The sequence below is a fragment of the Callionymus lyra genome, chromosome 19, assembly GCF_982586985.1.
Source record: "Callionymus lyra chromosome 19, fCalLyr1.hap1.1, whole genome shotgun sequence".
Lineage (NCBI taxonomy): Eukaryota > Metazoa > Chordata > Actinopteri > Syngnathiformes > Callionymidae > Callionymus > Callionymus lyra.
In genome coordinates this window covers 871,193-888,295 of record NC_141836.1, presented here as the reverse complement: position 1 = coordinate 888,295, position 17,103 = coordinate 871,193, and the positions used below count along the sequence as shown (strand labels likewise).

Below are 17,103 nucleotides of genomic sequence, written 5' to 3'. Positions count from 1 at the left end.
TCTTCCTCATAGTAAACCAACAGTTGTCTTATAAATGTGTAAATAGAACATCAACAACTATGATACATTCAGACAATGTTGAGTTTCAAGTATAATAAACATTTGTAGATTTAAGACAAATGTTCTTCATTATCACTGTTGGAATCAATAATAGTTGTTGATCATCTCAATTATAACATGTTGATGAGGAGACGGTAAAAAATGTAAACATTCATCTTTAAAATGTGTTTGAGTGAACGAGTCCAACTTCTGTTCCACTCCAACTTCCAGGACCAACTTAAGTATTTAGGTCAGGTAGAACTTTATTGATCCCTCTGGAGGTCTCCTTCGGGAATTAGTTTTTTTCCAATTCCAATACAACAATTATTCATAAAAAGTAAGAAGACAACAAGAACAAAGAGAAAGAACAAGATGATGCAATCTAAGTCTAAAGATAAAGAACATGGATCAAAGACTAACATAGAACAGAACATCATTATACTTTAACTCCACTCTTTCAAGGGAAACTTGTTAAAGCAAACTTATCTATTCAAATTTTATTTGAAGAGTTTATAACATTTTGAAGACATAATGAAGGAACAGGAAGTATAAGTGTCAAAATAATATATTTATCATGAGAAGGTTTGACAGTAATTCAATGTCATCTATTTAAGGTTTAAAGTTTTAAAGTTAGAACATTTTTTATTTTACTTTTGTTTACTTCGTTGATAGTTTTATCTGGGTGTTCACCTCAACAATAAACTGAACTGGTCCATACAATTTCGTCCAGGAACAATTTCCCGAAGGAGACCTCCTGAGGGATCAATAAAGTTTTACCTTACCTTACCTTAACTTACATCAACGCCGTGTATAAGAAGGGCCGAAGTCGCCTCCACCTCCTGGGGAGACTGAGGTCCTTCGGAGTGTGCAGACCACTTTTAAGGACCTTCTATGACTCTGTGGTAGCCTCTGCTATCCACTACGCTGTGGTCTGCTGGGGAGCAGCAGCAGGACCGGGACAGGAAGAGACTGAACAGGCTGGTCACGAGGCTCTGTCCTGTCGCTCGCTGGACTCGGTGGAGGAGGTGGGAGAGAGGAGGAGGTGGAGGAGGTGGGAGAGAGGAGGAGGTGGAGGAGGTGGGAGAGAGGAGGAGGTGGGAGAGAGGAGGAGGTGGAGGAGGTGGGAGAGAGGAGGACACTCTCCAGACTATCCTCCATCAGGGACAACACTCTCCACCCACTGCACCTGACCGTGGAGGAGCAGCTCCTTCAGGGGCTCAGGCCCCCCAGTGTAGGAGCGTATAGAAGGTCCTTCATCCCAACTGGTGTCAGGATATTTAACTCTCTACTTTAAATATCCTGATGCTAATCCGTAGTGTGTTTTTCTTCTTGTGTGTTTTATTCTATTTTTTTATTTTATTTTATTCTATTCTATTTCATTTTGTTAATAGTGTTAAATTTCTAATTTTGTAAATAATTTGTATATTTTTAAGATCGTTTTAATTATATTTTGTATTATCTCTTTTATTATTTCTTTTTTCCTTGCACTTTATTTTTTTAAACTGCGCTGTTGTAAAAGTGTGTTTCCCCTCTGGATGAATAAAGAGTTTCTATTCTATTCTATTTCACATTAAAAAAAAACAGCCTTAAATCTGTCCAACAGTTTTTAAATGATGAGAAATAAAAACACTAAATAGTAACATATTAGTTGATACAGTATTATGTTTTCATTCATAACAGACCTGAGTCTGTCTAAAGCACATGAACAAAAGAAAACGATGAGACGCGTGTTGTTCAGATGCTTCAGCTGCTCAGAGACACATGTGTGCATCACTCCTGCATTTGTATTAAAAAACCTGCTTGTCACTCCTAGGTGAGCCATGTTTTGGTTATATTTCTGTGTATAAATGAACGTTGTATCGAAGCAACCATTTGCTTTTCTCTGTGTGTGAAACTTGTAGAATTGCTTTGTAACTTTGTCTGTTCATGCAGGTTTAATCTTTCTTAACAGTACTTTATATTATACTGTTTAATTTTGTTATGAAAGTGAGTTGAACTTTATACTTTGTTAAATCAAAGACACGCGTGTGTCATCACTCCTGCATTTGTATTAAAAACCCTCGCTTGACACTCCGTAAAGACGGAGAACGAGTCCAACATCTGTTCCACTCCAACCTCCAGGACCAACTTAAGTATTTAGGTTATTTAGAACTTTATTGATCCCTCAGGAGGTCTCCTTCGGGAATTAGTGATTTTCCAATTCCAATAAAACAATTATTCATGACAAATAAAGACAACAAGAACAAAGAGAAATAAAGAGAAAGAACAAGATGATGCAATCTAAGTCTAAAGATAAAGAACATGGATCAAAGGATACAAAGATTAACATAGAATAGAACATCATTATACTTTAACTCCACTCCTCAACTCCTGTCTGGTGTGTCTGGTCTCCTACTGTCAGGAACATCTTCAGCCTCATCGAGAATCTCCGGCCTTCAGGAGACACAAGCTGGTCCAGCCGTCCAAGCAGCTCCAGGAGATGATCTGCTCTGAACACAAGGAGGAGAAGAAGATGTTCTGTCGTTCTGATCAGAAGCTCATCTGTCCTGTCTGTGCTGTGGACCAACACAAAGATCATGACATCGTCTCGGCTGCAGCAGAGAGGAGGGAGAGAGAGAAAGACGTGGATCAGAGTCGAGGAAGGATCCAGCAGAAGATCCGGAAGAGAAAAAATGAAGTGGAGCTGCTCCAGCAGGAGAAGAAATACATCAGAATCTCTGCTGATCAAGTAGTGAAGAGCAGTCAGGAAACCCTCCGCCAGATGATCCAGATCCTCCAGAGAACATACTCTGATGTGGAACAGCAGGTCAGATCTCTGCTGGAGACTGAAGCTGCTCGAGTCCGAGGACTTCAGGAGCAGGAGATTTCTGAGCTGAAGAAGAAAGATGCTAAGCTGCAGCTCTCACTCTCAGAGGTCAGTGAAGACACGACCTCCTCCATGACCCTTGAGCAAACTCACCGCCGCTTTGAGGAAGTGACAGTAGACCTTCTGAGAGACACGTGGACCAACATCTCACTGATGATCCATCCAGAGAGAGAGCAGTTCCTCACACACTCACAGGACTTCACTCTGGATCCAAACACTGCACAGTCATGGTTGATGTTGTCTGAAGGAAACAAGAAAGTGACAAACATGTGGAAACATCAGCCTCGTCCTGATCATCCAGACAGATTCAATATGTATCCTCAGGTCTTGAGTCAAGAGTCTCTGACTGGACGTTGTTACTGGGAGGTGAAGATAAGAGAAGATAGTGATGTAGCAGTTTCATACAAGAACATCAGCAGATCTGGAAATGAAAGTGGATTTGGATATAATGACAAATCCTGGAGTTTATGTTGTTACAACTCAGGTTGTTCATTTCTACACAACAGCATCAAGACTTCCATCTCCAGAGTCAGACCCTCCACAGTGGGGGTCTACCTGGATCACTCTGCAGGTCTTCTGTCCTTCTACAGCGTCTCTGAGACCATGACTCTCCTCCACACAGTCCAGACCAGGTTCACTGAGCCTCTTCATGCTGGAGTCAGGGTTTGGTCCTCGTGTGAGTTTGTGAAGCTGAAGTAGACGACAGTAAGATCGTGTCTCCAGGAGTGACATCATCACATGAAGCTTCAATGTTTGGATGAAAGTCTCCGAGAACGTTTGTTGTTTGTGCTGCAGTGAAGACACAGTGACGTCATGTGACTCGACTTGATCAGATTCTCTGGGATTTGATTCTCACTCACGATGACGAGTCTTCTTTAAATCTTCTCCACTGAACACGTTCATGATGGATCTGGTGTTTCTCCTTCTCTGACGAGTCAAACCTGTCAATCCTGAGAAGATAACTTTGACCTTTGAACTGATCACATTCAATCTTGTTGATGACAAATAATTACTTACTTACACAAAAACCTTTGCAGAAAGACATCAACATGTAACAAATATGTTTTATTGTAAATGATGTTCGTCAAACTCATTTTATTTCTATTTTATTTTCGTTTTGAGTATCAATTACTTTATGTTTCAGACGTTCGGGCTCTGTTTTCTTTTGAATTGACATATTTTGTTACTGTTTAATTCAAAATGTTTAGCATGAAAAATGATTTCTGGTGTTTGTTTTTATCAGTTTATGAATAAACACGAATGAAAATAATGAAATATTTCCTTGTTGTTACGCATCACTGTCGTTTGAGGGCGCTGTGGTTACTACAGGTCTCGGAGCCGCATTTAAATGAGAAGCGAACAAGAAAGTTGTTCATAGAAACACAAACATTGATTTAAGTTGAATACAATGGTTTTTTTTAAACTAATCATTTCAGAAAAATGAAAATTTTTGTTCCCTTTAAATCCTTCAAAGTGTTTCAATACATTATTTAAAAGATCAATTAAACGAGGAAGTTTCAGAGGATTCACAATGAACGTGCGCGCGCATGTGTGCGTGTGAGAATCAAGGAGAAAGTGACAAACATGGAAGAACTTCAGTCTCTTCCTCGTTTTAGTTTAAGTTTTCCTAAAGCATAGACTCCAGCCAACCCTGTGAGAAGTTGCAAGTTCAACTCCCATCCTTGTCTTTATTATTTGAAAGATTAACGTTGAAGTTTCAGCGGATTCTCAATGGACGAGTTATGTTTTCTTAGATCCACCAGAGGGCGCTCTAAGAAGAAGAAATCCCACCCGGATGTCCACCTGCGCCGCCACAGTCACGTGACCAAACTAGCTGATGCTCCAGCTTGAACAACATTGAAGATGAAAACTTCCAGCATGCTCATGACCCTGGCTTACTGGGACATGTGCGGGTGAGAACCTTGACTTTCTACACAACTACAGCAGCTGAGAACCATGTTGTGACTTAAACTCATATTAATGACGAAACTAGCGTTTATTAAAAGTTGTTGAACTTTTATATTCATAAACTTTGGTCCTGAAGTTTGTTTGTAAATAAAACAATAGAACTGAGTCTTTCTCGTTCATGCATGTGTTGAATTAAAGTCACTTTCAGTGAAACTGTAGTCGTTGCTAATGCTAATGCTAAGACGAACACCTGACGCTAATGAGGTCAAAGGTCAGAAGCACATTATCCACGCATGTGCAGAAGGTCAAATATTGTAAGGGAGAAGTTTATTCATTATTTAAGGTTTAAAGTTAGAAATATGTTTCAAGGGTTTTACTTTTACGTTTGTTCACTTTATTTATCGCATTTAAATGTTTTTTAATCTGGTCTTAAATGTGTCAAAAAGCTTTTTAAAGGATGAGAAAGAAAAATCACTGTGTACTTGAAAATACGTTCATTTCTCACATTTATTTTTTAAAGATTGAAACAAGATGAATATTGGTTTATAGAGAATGAAATGTTTATTTATAAAAGGCCTGAACAAGGAGCCACATGAACAAAAAAGATTAAGAAGAAATAAATGTTTTAAATGTAGACTTGATATTTGCTGAGGATAAAGATAAGTTTTATAAGAAGTTCAGTATTTGTATCTTGGTGTCAATAGTATGATAATAAGGGACTGATCAGCCTTTTATGAACAACAACGTTATGAAGATGTTTAGAGCAACTAATCGTCTTCTCTGCTACACATAAAGTAGGTTTTGCAAATAAACGTGAATCAAATGATCATATATTACAACAATAAAACTGATGTAAACAAATCCAATAAACTGAATAAGTTTTGTAGCGATCCTGTAATTTGGATCATTTGATCCATTAAACATGACTTGTAACATGTAACATAAGTTAAAGTGTTTAACATTGTTGCGACCTAAACTAAACTTGTGTCATTAAACTCACTGTTTATTGAATTAAAGCAGATTCTAGTGATGACAGGTGTCGTCTAAATCTTCCCCGTTTTTTATTTTGTTTTTATTTTGTTTCAATTAATTAATTTCAATGTAAAGTGAATATTTATTGTCTTATAAATATTTTTATATTATACTTTCGAAATTACTAATACATCGGTCGAATGATTATTATTGTAATACAAAATAATTTCATGTAACAAATATGAGCATTTTTTTAAATCAATGAAAAGATGTTGAAACTATTGAAATACTTCCTTGTTGTTACGTGTCAATGCCGTTTGAGGGCGCTGTTGTTACTAAAGGCCTCGGAGCATAATTTAAATGAAAAGCGAACAATAAACTCTAGAAACACATGGGCTGTGTCTCAAATCGCATACTAATCTTAGTATGCTAGAAGTTAGTATGCATCAGTTTAGTGTACTTACTAACTAGTACGCAAATCCTCCACAGATAGTATGTCTCAAATCAAACTCTGCTGCTACACACTAACCGGAAATCACATGACGGCTTCTTCTTCTACTTTTATTTAATGATGTTTCAACCAGCTGTAGGAACACTAGCGACACCTGCTGGCAGCACGTTTTGCAAGTTTGGGGGAAAAAAAAAAGAAAAAATATGAGAATCGAAATATTAAGGTAAGGTAAAAGGTAAAACTTTATTGATCCCTCAGGATCGATATTCGCGAGATATTTAAGCTGGTATCAGCACCGAAGAAGTGTCATCCTTCTAATGCTGCTGAAAATGCACCTTTAAGTATATGAATATATATGCATTTATATATGACGTAACTTCCGTTTAAAACGTCATCAAGATGGCGGACGCATACTAAGAATTGAGACGCACTAAAAATACTAACTTTTAATTCAATTTCAATTAAATTTTATTTAAAGTGTCTTATCTATATAAATAGAGATTATTATTATTATTATTATTATTATTATTATTATTATTATCATAAAAAAAGTTATCTCAAGACACTATACAGTTGAAATAAGACTACAGTTGATTAAGGAAAAATAGATCCAGCAATTCAACAAAGAGCAAGAAGCGAAACACTGTACGGTGAACTATGGCGAGGAAAAACTTCCTTTTAGAAGCAGAAACCTTGAGCGGAACCAGACTCATTGTTGACGGCCTGCCGCTTTGACCGGCTGGGAGGAAGGATGGGGGGGTAGACAGATGGATAAGGAGAGGAGTGAGGGAAATTATAGTGAGAGAAAAAAAAGAGGAGAGTGTAGAAGAGTCCATGGAGGTGCTGGAGAGAACTCGGGATCTGATGACGTGGTGAAGATCCTGGATCAGCAGCAGCTCTGGAGGTGGAGCCCTGGGGCTCTGGGAGAGAAATAAAAAGGTGTTTAAACTGCACAGGTTTTATTACGCTAGTATGCGATTTGAGACACAGCAACAGACTTTGGTTTAAGTTGAACACAAAATGTTTTTGGTCCATATTTTTTGTTTCCCTCGTTTAAGTAAATATCTTGTTTTTTGAGGACAAAACTAGGATAACATGGTAACAGACATATTAAAGTTGTGTTTAGTGTCTTAGAAACATCTGAATGTATTGAGACTTCACTTATTAGATTCTGTTGTTGTTGTTGTTGTGTAAACTGTAGTTTCATTGATTGTTCTTCTCTTTAGTCTCCAGCTGGCTCAGCTCGTCCGCCCCCTGCTGGAGTTCACTGGTACTGGGTACGAAGACAGGAAGTCCAGCTCTTGAGATGATTGTGGAACATATGAGACGGAGATTGAACCTTCAAGGTCGTCATGAGATCCTTCGCTTGCTAACACCACCTGTGTGAGTGTCTTCAGTCGATCCATGAACTCTGGTTTGGTCCTAATGTCTCCTTCTTGAACAGGTGGTGAGACTGAAGAGGAGAAGGTGTGCGAGGACATGATGGAGAAGCAGGTGATGGACTTCAGGAACATCTGGGTGAGGATGAGCTTCTGTGACTGTTGTATTTGACCTTTGACCTGTGACGTCCTCTGTTCTCCACCAAAGGAGCATCTGAAGCTGCTGCACCGAGAACCTGAGGAGTCTTCATGCTTTTCTTCAACTTCCTGTTGGGGAGGAGGGGCCATAGTGGGGTCCGCAGAGGGGGGAGGAGAGACCAATTTTTGATGTCATAGTTTGAGATTTTTCCATATGCAAAATAAAAGTATAACCCCTCCTTTTGCTCTCTTGATGTTTCGGGGGAGGACACGGTCCTACTACCCCGGATTCGCGCCCGGTCTGGTTTGCTCCAGCTCCCAGAGTGAAGGGTGGGATTCGAACCCTGAGCTTGTGAGGCTCAGAGAACCGCCAGTCGGTTGATCTCACCACTACACTAGATCACCTTCACAGCAAATATTTTGGTTTTGTTTTATTTAACCTTCACTCTCAGTCAAACTCTGAAGACTAAAAATACAACCAGGCCTTGAACCCAAGACCTTTGGTTGTCTATGCAGGGAGTCTCACCACTACACTAGATCACCTTCACAGCAAATATTTTGGTTTTGTTTTATTTAACCTTCACTCTTGGTCAAAATCTCAATATTAGAATTACAGGTAGGCCTTGAACCCAAGACCTTTGGTTGTCTATGCAGGGAGTCTGACCACTACACTAGATCACCTTCACAGCAAATATTTTGGTTTTGTTCTATTTGACCTTCAACCGCAGTCAAAATCTCAAAATTAAGGTAGCAGCTGGGGCTTGAACCCATGACCTCTGGTTGTTCTTGCAGAGAGTCCGACCACTAGACTAGATCACCTTCACAGCAAATATTTTGGTTTTGTTCTATTTGACCTTCACTCTCAGTCAAAATCTCAAAACTAAGCTAGCAGTTGGGTCTTGAACCCATGACCTCTGGTTGTTCATGGAGATAGTCCACCCTCTAGACTAGATCATCTTCATGCTTTGTTTTTTGGTTTTGTTTTATTTGACCTTCACTCTCAGTCAAAATCTCAAAACTAAAGTAACAGCTGAGTCTTGAACCCATAAGCTCTGGTTGTTCATGGAGATAGTCCACCCACTACACTAGATCACCTTCACTCTTTTTTTTTTGGTTTTGCTCTATTTGACCTTCACTCTCAGTCAAAATCTCAAAACTAAGGTAGCAGTTGGGTCTTGAACCCATGGCCTCTGGTTGTTCATGGAGAGAGTCCAACCACTAGAGTAGATCACCTTCACGCTTTGTTTTATTTCACGTGACTAAGGAAGGGCCTCCATATATATGTTACTACACTCATTAGTTTTTTACATTTCTTTTTGAAATCGGGATTTGAACCATTACCGTTTGGAACAAGGGTTGATTGATCAAACCAATACATCAGATCACCTTCACAGCAAATGTTTTGGTTTTGTTTTATTTGACCTTCACTCTTGGTCAAAAATCTCAAGACTTAAAGTAAGACGCTGCACCTTTAACTTCCCTTTCACTTGATCGTTGGTTGATCCAAAGAATGAAAACTTCTGTTTGAAAGATTTCAGCTCAACCTTCGTGGTCCAGTGGTTCAAGTTCTAGTACTTTTTTAAGATTCCTGAGCTCTTATGACCTGGGTTCAAGTCCACTGCTCTCCTTTACCTTCAAAAACACAACTAGGACCTGAGTGACTGTTCTCTCGTGTCCCTGCAGGGGGCGACACAACCTCAACAAGTTTATACATTCATTATTTGTCTTTCTTCGTCTTCTTGTATCTCAGTTGGACAAATGTTTCCATCCAGCTCCAAGTTCACTGCATTTCTGAAGGTTCCTGGTTCTTTATCCAACCTTCCAATTTATTATTTTATCACTTATATCCAAACTAAGGCAAGTAAAAAACAAGAGTCTCAGTTGGAGAAGGTTTGGTGAAATTATAACCCAAGACAGTAATAGCTCACTCAGATAATCATGTATCAACAAGCAGACCCAGAGGTGTTGGGTTCAAGACCCAGCTTTCTGCTAACATCTTAACTCAAATTCACAAAAGTGAAGGTCAAATAAAACAAAACAAAAATTTTTGGTGTGAAGTTGTTCTAGTGTAGTGGTAGGATTCTTGGCATTGACATCTACAGGTCTTGGGTTCAACACCGAGCAGGTCCTTTTGTCATGAGATTTTAACTCAGATTTATAAAAGTAAAATAAAACAAAACGAAAAATAGATTGTGTGAAGCTGATCTAGTGTAGTGGTTGAAATCTCTGCATAGATATCCAGAGGTCTTGGGTTCAACACCCAGACGTTTCTTTTGTCATGAGATTTTAACTCAGATTTACAAGAATAAAGGTCAAATAAAACAAAACGAAAACATTTGAGTGTGAAGCTGATATAGTGTAGTGGTTGCACTCTCTGCATGGACATCCACAGGTCTTGGGTTCAAGACCCAGCACTTCCTTCAGCTCCAAGATTTTAACTCAGATTTACAAGAGTGAGGGTCAAATAAAACAAAACCAAAATATTTGCTGTGAAGGTGATCTAGTGTAGTGGTGAGATCAACCGACTGGCGGTTCTCTGAGCCTCACAAGCTCAGGGTTCGAATCCCACCCTTCACTCTGGGAGCTGGAGCAAACCAGACCGGGCGCGAATCCGGGGTAGTAGGGCCGTGTCCTCCCCCGAAACATCAAGAGAGCAAAAGGAGGGGTTATACTTTTATTTTGCATATGGAAAAATCTCAAACTATGGCATCAAAAATTGGTCTCTCCTCCCCCCTCTGCGGACCCCACTATGGCCCCTCCTCCCCAACAGGAAGTGCTTGGATGAAGATCAAGTGTTCCTCACTTGATCTTCATCCAAGCACTTCCTGTCACCCAGGAAGTTGAAGAAAAGCATGAAGACTCCTCAGGTTCTCCATGCAGCAGGTCCTGGGTGGAGAACATAGGATGTCACAAAAATACAACAGTCACAGGAGCTCATCCTCACCTAGATGTTCCTCAAGTCCATCACCTGCTTCTCCATCATGTCCTCGCTCACCTTCACCTGTCCAGGAAGGAGACATTAGGACCAAACCAGAGTTGATGTACGACTGAAGACACTCACAGGTGGTGTTAGCGAGCCATGATCTTCAGGTGTGGATCTCATGACCTTCATGTGTGGATCTCATGACCTTCAAGTGTGGATCAGCAACAGAGAAGTTCATCTGATCTCGACTCAATATCTTCGTCGTCAGCAGATCTTGAGGAAGTTCAGCTAAAAGAAGAAAAGTTAGTCGACCTTGAAACTTCGATGTCACATGATCTACGATGGAATAAATGGTTTCAAAGAACATTGAAGGTTGAGAATGATGGAGGAAAATACTTCAGTACATGATTCAAAGTATTTTCATCATCACATGATTCAACGACAACTTTCATCTTCACAAGATATTATCAACTTTAACATGTTTCTTACCTTTGATCATATTAATCATCACAGTTCAAACTAACTATTCATAAATATATTCACTTAAACAAGTTCAATCATTTAACATCATTTCAAAGACGTTGATACTTGAGATGATTTATGTCACAATAGTCGTCATACTTTACATCCATTTATTTATTCTTTAACAGTGTTTGTTGTATTTAGTTCTGTTGCTTTTCACTGATGTCGACAGTTGTTTATGTTCTTCACTATTAACCTGTTGTTTTTAAATTAGCATTTGCATAAATATGAATATTCATACCACTTTAACAGTTTAAAAAAATCAGTGGCTTAAAATGTGATACTTAAATCAAGTAAACTTAAGTTATTTATTTAGCAAGTGTTACATAAAGTGTTGTGAAAGGGTTTAAAAATGTTGATTTTCTAAAGTAAGTAAAGATATGTTTAAAAAAATAATCTTGTATACTATACTTTTATTTTGCAGCTCAAAACATGTCATAACAATTGTCTCCTCCCACCTTATCTGTCATCCCCACAGGAAGTGGTTCGATGGAGGTCCAGTGAGGGACACTTGGTTCTCATCGTCCAGGAAGTTGAAGAAAGCATGAAGACTCCTCAGGTTCTCAGTGTAGCTTCACACGCTCCTGTGGTGGAGAACAGAGGAGGTCACAGATCAAATATAACAGTCAGAGCAGCGGATCCTCACCAAGAAGTTCCTGAAGTCCATGACCTGCTTCTCCATCATGTCCTCGCTCACCTTCTCCTGTTCAGGAAGGAGACATTAGGACCAAACCAGAGTCGATGGACGACTGAAGACACTCAAAAAAGATTTTACCTGATTTTCTGAGACTCCGGTGTTTGTCTTATGTTCATCTTTTAAAGAATACATTTTAACTGTGTATATAATAATAAATTGTTTGATTGTTAAAGTTCTTTGTGACCTAGAAATAAAAATTACTTACTAAAAAGCACTATATAAATACAAATTACTTACTTATAGAATATTCCTTCTTAGCATTAGCTTTAGCAACGACTACAGTTTCACTGACAGTTTAATTCAACACATGAACGAGAAAGACTCAGTTCTATTGTTTTATTTACAAACAAACTTCGGGACAAAAGTTAATGAATATAAAAGTTCAACAAAATAGAATCACGACTTTTAATAAACGCTAGTTTTGTCACTAATACGAGTTTAAGTCACAACATGGTTCAGCTGTTGTAGAAAGTAAAGGTTCTCACCCGCGGATGTCCCAGTAAGCCAGGGTCATGAGCATGTTGTTGAAGCGCGTGTCACACTAACAACAGTCCCCCGTAAACATACAACCCGGAACGAACCTTATATTGTTAAAGAACGAGGCTAAACTAAAGTTATTTATTTAAGTAAACAATGTAAATATTTCGCCGCATTATCAGGTAATTGTGTCGTTATATTAAAAAATGTTGGAAATTATCTTTTTATCCAAGTGCCAATTAAAAACTCTGAGGCCGTGGTTCTCACCCATGATTTATTTTTCAAGTGTTGCTTCGACAACAGAAGTTAGAAAATCATTTACGACTATTTTGTTTTAAGGAAACTTTCATCACAGATTCAACTACGAAATCACTAGAGAATGAGTCGAAGTAACAAAATTAATCGACACTATTTCTTGTTTCCCCACTTGGCCATCTTGTTGTTGACGGGGGTTTTCATGAACCTGTCGGACTTCATGTAGGCCGAGATCTTCTCCAGAGCCTGACACAGAGGATCAGAACGTCTTGAACGTGTCAGATCCATGATGTTTGATGGATCTTCTTTACGACGAACTCACCTCGAAGTGGTCCAGAAGGTCTCGGAGGTTCTTGAAGTCGCCCAGACACGCCGGGTCCAACATCCTGTGTTGGTCCAGCAGCTCGTACATGATGAAGTCCACGAAGGTGATCTGAGGGACACAGATGTTTGTGAGGAGCTTCGTTAAAACATCTAGTTTCCATGAGTGACAGCTCTCAGATGACCCTGTCAGCAGGGAGGGTCAAAGGTCTTGGGTTCAAGAGTGAAATATTTAAATGATGCTCCCGACTCTCTCTCTCCTCACTTTATCTCCAGCGAACCACTTCCTGTCGCCCAGGAACTTGGAGAAAAGTGTGAGGACTCCCTGCAGGTTCTCCATGTAGCCGGGCTTCAGACGGTCCTGTGGCGAAGAAGAGATGATGTCACAGCGCTCCGGGTCAAAGGTCAAATACAACCGAGACTCACAAAGTCCGAGTAGCAGATCCTCACAAAGCCGTTCCTGAAGTCCATGGCCTGGTTCTCCATCATGTCCACGCGCACCTTCTCCTCCTCAGTCTCACCACCTGCTCAGAAGGAGACGTCAGGACCGAACCAGAGTCGACGGACGACTGAAGACACTCACACATGTTGTGTTTGCGAGCGATGTGTCTCATGATGGCGTTGCTCTGGGTGACCTTGGTGTCTCCGTCGATCAGGTACGGCAGCTGCTCGGAGGGAGAAGGTTGGAGAACATGTTCTGAGACTCATCTGAAGGTCCACTCACGTTGGGGAAGTCCAGTCCAAGCTTGTTCTTCTCGTCCAGCCAGCAGCTCTTGTCGAAGTTCGGGGCTGGAAAGTTAAAGACATGAGACGAGGATTCAACTCTTCAAGGAAGGACAACTCCAGGTCTGACCTTCTCCACAGCTGAACTTCTTGTCCTCGTACTTGGTTCCTGTGAACTCCAGCAGCAGGCGGGCGGGCTGAACCAGCTGGAGAGAAGAAATACTTGTTACACGTTTTCATTTTTCTTCCAGACCATGAAAAATATATATTTACACATACATATATATATATATATATATATATATATTTCCTCTCTCTTTGCTCTTGATGGATCTACTGACTCTTTCAAGAAACATCTTTTTTTCGTTCAGGCTTTTCCTTGATTCTCTGAGACTCCTGTGTTGTTCTCAGTTTTATCTTGATCTTTAAAGTATATACTTTATTGAATATTGTTTTGATTGTTTAAGCGCTTTGTGACCCTGGTCTGGAAAAGCGCTATACAAATACAAATTACTTACATATATTTTTCATCTTTAATAAAACAAAAACAAGATTTAAATAAATAAATAGCCCAAGCATGAAGACAGAACGTTTAATATAAATAACATTAATGAATATTTACTGCTGAGTGTTTTTTCTCTCATTATTTAAAGACTTTTTTTGAAACAGATTTAAGCTCGGATTTGTTTTAATGTAAAAGCTGAACCTCTTCAGAATTATTTGTTTCGGTTATTGTTCGTTAAGAGTTTAACCGGAAGTCTCAACTCGACACATTAAAAACAAATTAATATAACATTTAATTATTTACAAAGTGCAGAAAGTGTGTAAAAATGAATTAGTGGACGATTAAAGTAAGTTTTATTCCAATAAAAATCACTGCATGAATGTCCCTGAAAAGACAATATTTCATATCATTTAACTTCTGCGAGAACAACGTGCTTTGACCCCGTCAGTGGTCACGTGACCCTCTTAGCTTTAGCTTTAGCATCGACTCATTAAAACTCATGAAAACAACTTTAATTCAACACGTGCGTGACAAACACAGACGCGTCTGTTGTTCTGCTTCACAGACGCTCCTCGGAAACATCGATGAACAGAAACGAGAGACAAACGTGCAGAAAACAAGCTGCTCACCCCGCGGATGTCCCAGTAAGCCAGGGTGATAGACATGATGGATGGCGGTTCTTCAGAGCTTCAGAGCGGCACAGGTGAGCAGGAGCTGCACAGGTGTCAGGTGTGTGGCTGGAGTTACAGCGAGGAGAGGGAGAGGTGGTTTTATCACGCGCGTGTGACGGCGGAGGTGGGCGGAGTCAGGCGGGCGGGAACTAAACCTCATTGTTTGACGTCACAGGAGGTTGAACATGAATGAACTTGTGTTTCTATCATCCATCAAACTGACGGGATCTTTTGTCAGCCATGACTCTGCACAATTCTTTATGTAGCTTCACCTTAAAGGTTCAAATGATGATGTTTTTTAAAACACTTTATTATTGTTCATCATCCGGTGCAAAGAAACAAAATCTCTCGAACATAAACTTTAATCTTTATTGACACATAAATAATATTCCAACGACAAACGAGGAGGAAGTTATTTGGCACCAGACGAGGAACAGAGAACGGATCATGTTCAGGTTCTTCAGGTGAAGGTTCATGCAACACAAGACTGGGAGACAAGATCACGAAGATGGACTCGATACCGTCAGCAGCTGAAAGAAGGGGTTCGAGTCTCATGACTTGTTGAAAGAAGAGATTCGTGCAGGAAACACATGATGACATTGAATCTGCTCTGAACAGACGGTGAAGCATCTTCAGTCCTGATGATTGTTTCTGACACGAACACAGACACTAAATCAAAGTCAATCATGAATAAATTAAGAAGATATGGATCAGAACAGGAACATAAACGGATCTTCTGGTCACTTCATGCACAAGCTCTCCTCCTCGATGGCGTCCAGCTCGTCCGTGCGGATGGCCTGCGTGATCAGACTCAGCTCCTCGCACATGGTCTCGTAACGATACGCCACACGGATGTCGGGGACGTTGGTGCGCCGGATGTCGTTGCTCTCGCGACCTTCTTTGTTGTAGCTCGGGCCGAGCCAGTAGCTCTTCACCTGCTCCAGAGGAACGTGTCAGAGATCCTGCAGGAGGAGGCGCGGGTGTGAAGGGTTACCTGGTGGGAGAAGCCGCTCATCAGGACGCTGTTCCTGGAGAGTTCACACATGTCGCAGGAGCTCGGTTGATCTCACCACTACACTAGATCACCTTCACAGCAAATATTTTGGTTTTGTTTTATTTAACCTTCACTCTCAGTCAAACTCTGAAGACTAAAAATACAACCAGGCCTTGAACCCAAGACCTTTGGTTGTCTATGCAGGGAGCCTGACCACTACACTAGATGACCTTCACAGCACATATTTTGGTTTTGTTCTATTTGACCTTCACCCGCAGTCAAAATCTGAAAACTAAGGTAGCAGCTGGGGCTTGAACCCATGACCTCTGGTTGTTCTTGCAGAGAGTCCGACCACTAGACTAGATCACCTTCACAGCAAATATTTTGGTTTTGTTTTATTAAACCTTCACTCTCAGTCAAAATCTGAAGACTAAAAATACAACCAGGCCTTGAACCCAAGACCTTTGGTTGTCTATGTAGGGAGTCTGACCACTACACTAGATCACCTTCAAAGCAGTTATTTTGGTTTTGTTTTATTTGACCTTCACTCTAATTCAAAATCTCAAGACTTAAGACATAGTTGGGCATTGAACCCAAGACCTCTGGATGTCAATGCATAGAGTCTGACCACTACACTAGATCACCTTGACACAGTTTTTTTTGTTTTTGTTTTATTTGACCTTCACTCTAAGCCAAAATCTTGACTAAAACATAGTTGGCATAGAACCCAAGACCTCTGGATGTGAATGCAGAGAGTCTCACCACTACACTAGATCACAATGATTTGTTTTCATTTTGTTTTATTTGACCTTCACTCTCAGTCAAAATCTCAAGACTAAAAAAACAACAAGGCCTTGAACCCAAGACCTTTGGTTGTCTATGCAGGGAGCCTGACCACTACACTAGATCACCTTCACAGCAAATGTTTTGGTTTTGTTTTATTTAACCTTCACTCTTGGTCAAAATCTCAATATTAGAATTACAGGTAGGCCTTGAACCTAAGACCTTTGGTTGTCTATGCAGGGAGCATGACCACTACACTAGATCACCTTCACAGCAAATATTTTGGTTTTGTTTTATTAAACCTTCACTCTCAGTCAAAATCGGGAGACTAAAAATACAACCAGGCCTTGAATCCAAGACCTTTGGTTGTCTATGCAGGGAGTCCGACCACTACACTAGATCACCTTCACACTGATTTTTTTTCGTTTTGTTTAATTTGACCTTTACTCTAAGCCAAAATCTCAAGACTAAATACATAG

The 17,103-nt window shown here is 40.0% G+C and overlaps 3 protein-coding genes across 3 annotated transcripts; 1 reads left to right on the top strand and 2 right to left on the bottom strand.

Moving 5' to 3' along the window:
- The first annotated feature begins 2,428 nt into the window (after positions 1-2,428).
- Positions 2,429-4,180, top strand: LOC148058849 (tripartite motif-containing protein 16-like). Its single transcript, XM_087781692.1, has one exon. The coding sequence runs from the start codon at positions 2,519-2,521 to the stop codon at positions 3,602-3,604; it is 1,086 nt and encodes a 361-aa protein (XP_087637818.1). The 5' UTR covers positions 2,429-2,518; the 3' UTR covers positions 3,605-4,180.
- Positions 4,181-12,632: 8,452 nt separating this feature from the next.
- Positions 12,633-14,972, bottom strand: LOC148058848 (glutathione S-transferase Mu 3-like). The gene is made up of 8 exons (XM_087782032.1): positions 14,806-14,972; positions 13,802-13,877; positions 13,673-13,737; positions 13,532-13,613; positions 13,375-13,472; positions 13,214-13,309; positions 12,950-13,060; positions 12,633-12,873 (listed from the first exon to the last, which is right to left on the bottom strand). Exons 1-8 carry the CDS (start codon positions 14,839-14,841, stop codon positions 12,781-12,783), a joined length of 657 nt encoding a protein of 218 aa, XP_087638158.1. The 5' UTR covers positions 14,842-14,972; the 3' UTR covers positions 12,633-12,780.
- Positions 14,973-15,202: 230 nt separating this feature from the next.
- LOC148058847 (AMP deaminase 2-like) lies at positions 15,203-15,924 on the bottom strand. Its single transcript, XM_087782039.1, has 2 exons — positions 15,842-15,924; positions 15,203-15,782 (listed from the first exon to the last, which is right to left on the bottom strand). Exons 1-2 carry the CDS (start codon positions 15,890-15,892, stop codon positions 15,588-15,590), a joined length of 246 nt encoding a protein of 81 aa, XP_087638165.1. The 5' UTR covers positions 15,893-15,924; the 3' UTR covers positions 15,203-15,587.
- Positions 15,925-17,103: the final 1,179 nt, after the last annotated feature.

What these genes read in the sequence shown, in the direction of transcription:
- LOC148058849 (XM_087781692.1), top strand. Translation starts at nt 2,519, where the DNA reads ATGATCTGCTCTGAACACAAGGAGGAGAAGAAGATGTTCTGTCGTTCT.
- LOC148058848 (XM_087782032.1), bottom strand. Translation starts at nt 14,841, where the DNA reads ATGTCTATCACCCTGGCTTACTGGGACATCCGCGGG. An exon ending in GAAGTTCAGCTGTGGAGAAG is followed by an intron (nt 13,738 to 13,801) that starts GTCAGACCTGGA and finishes TTAACTTTCCAG; the next exon opens with CCCCGAACTTCGACAAGAGC. An exon ending in ACCTTCTGGACCACTTCGAG is followed by an intron (nt 12,874 to 12,949) that starts GTGAGTTCGTCG and finishes CCTCTGTGTCAG; the next exon opens with GCTCTGGAGAAGATCTCGGC.
- LOC148058847 (XM_087782039.1), bottom strand. Translation starts at nt 15,892, where the DNA reads ATGTGTGAACTCTCCAGGAACAGCGTCCTGATGAGCGGCTTCTCCCAC. An exon ending in TGAGCGGCTTCTCCCACCAG is followed by an intron (nt 15,783 to 15,841) that starts GTAACCCTTCAC and finishes CCTCTGGAGCAG; the next exon opens with GTGAAGAGCTACTGGCTCGG.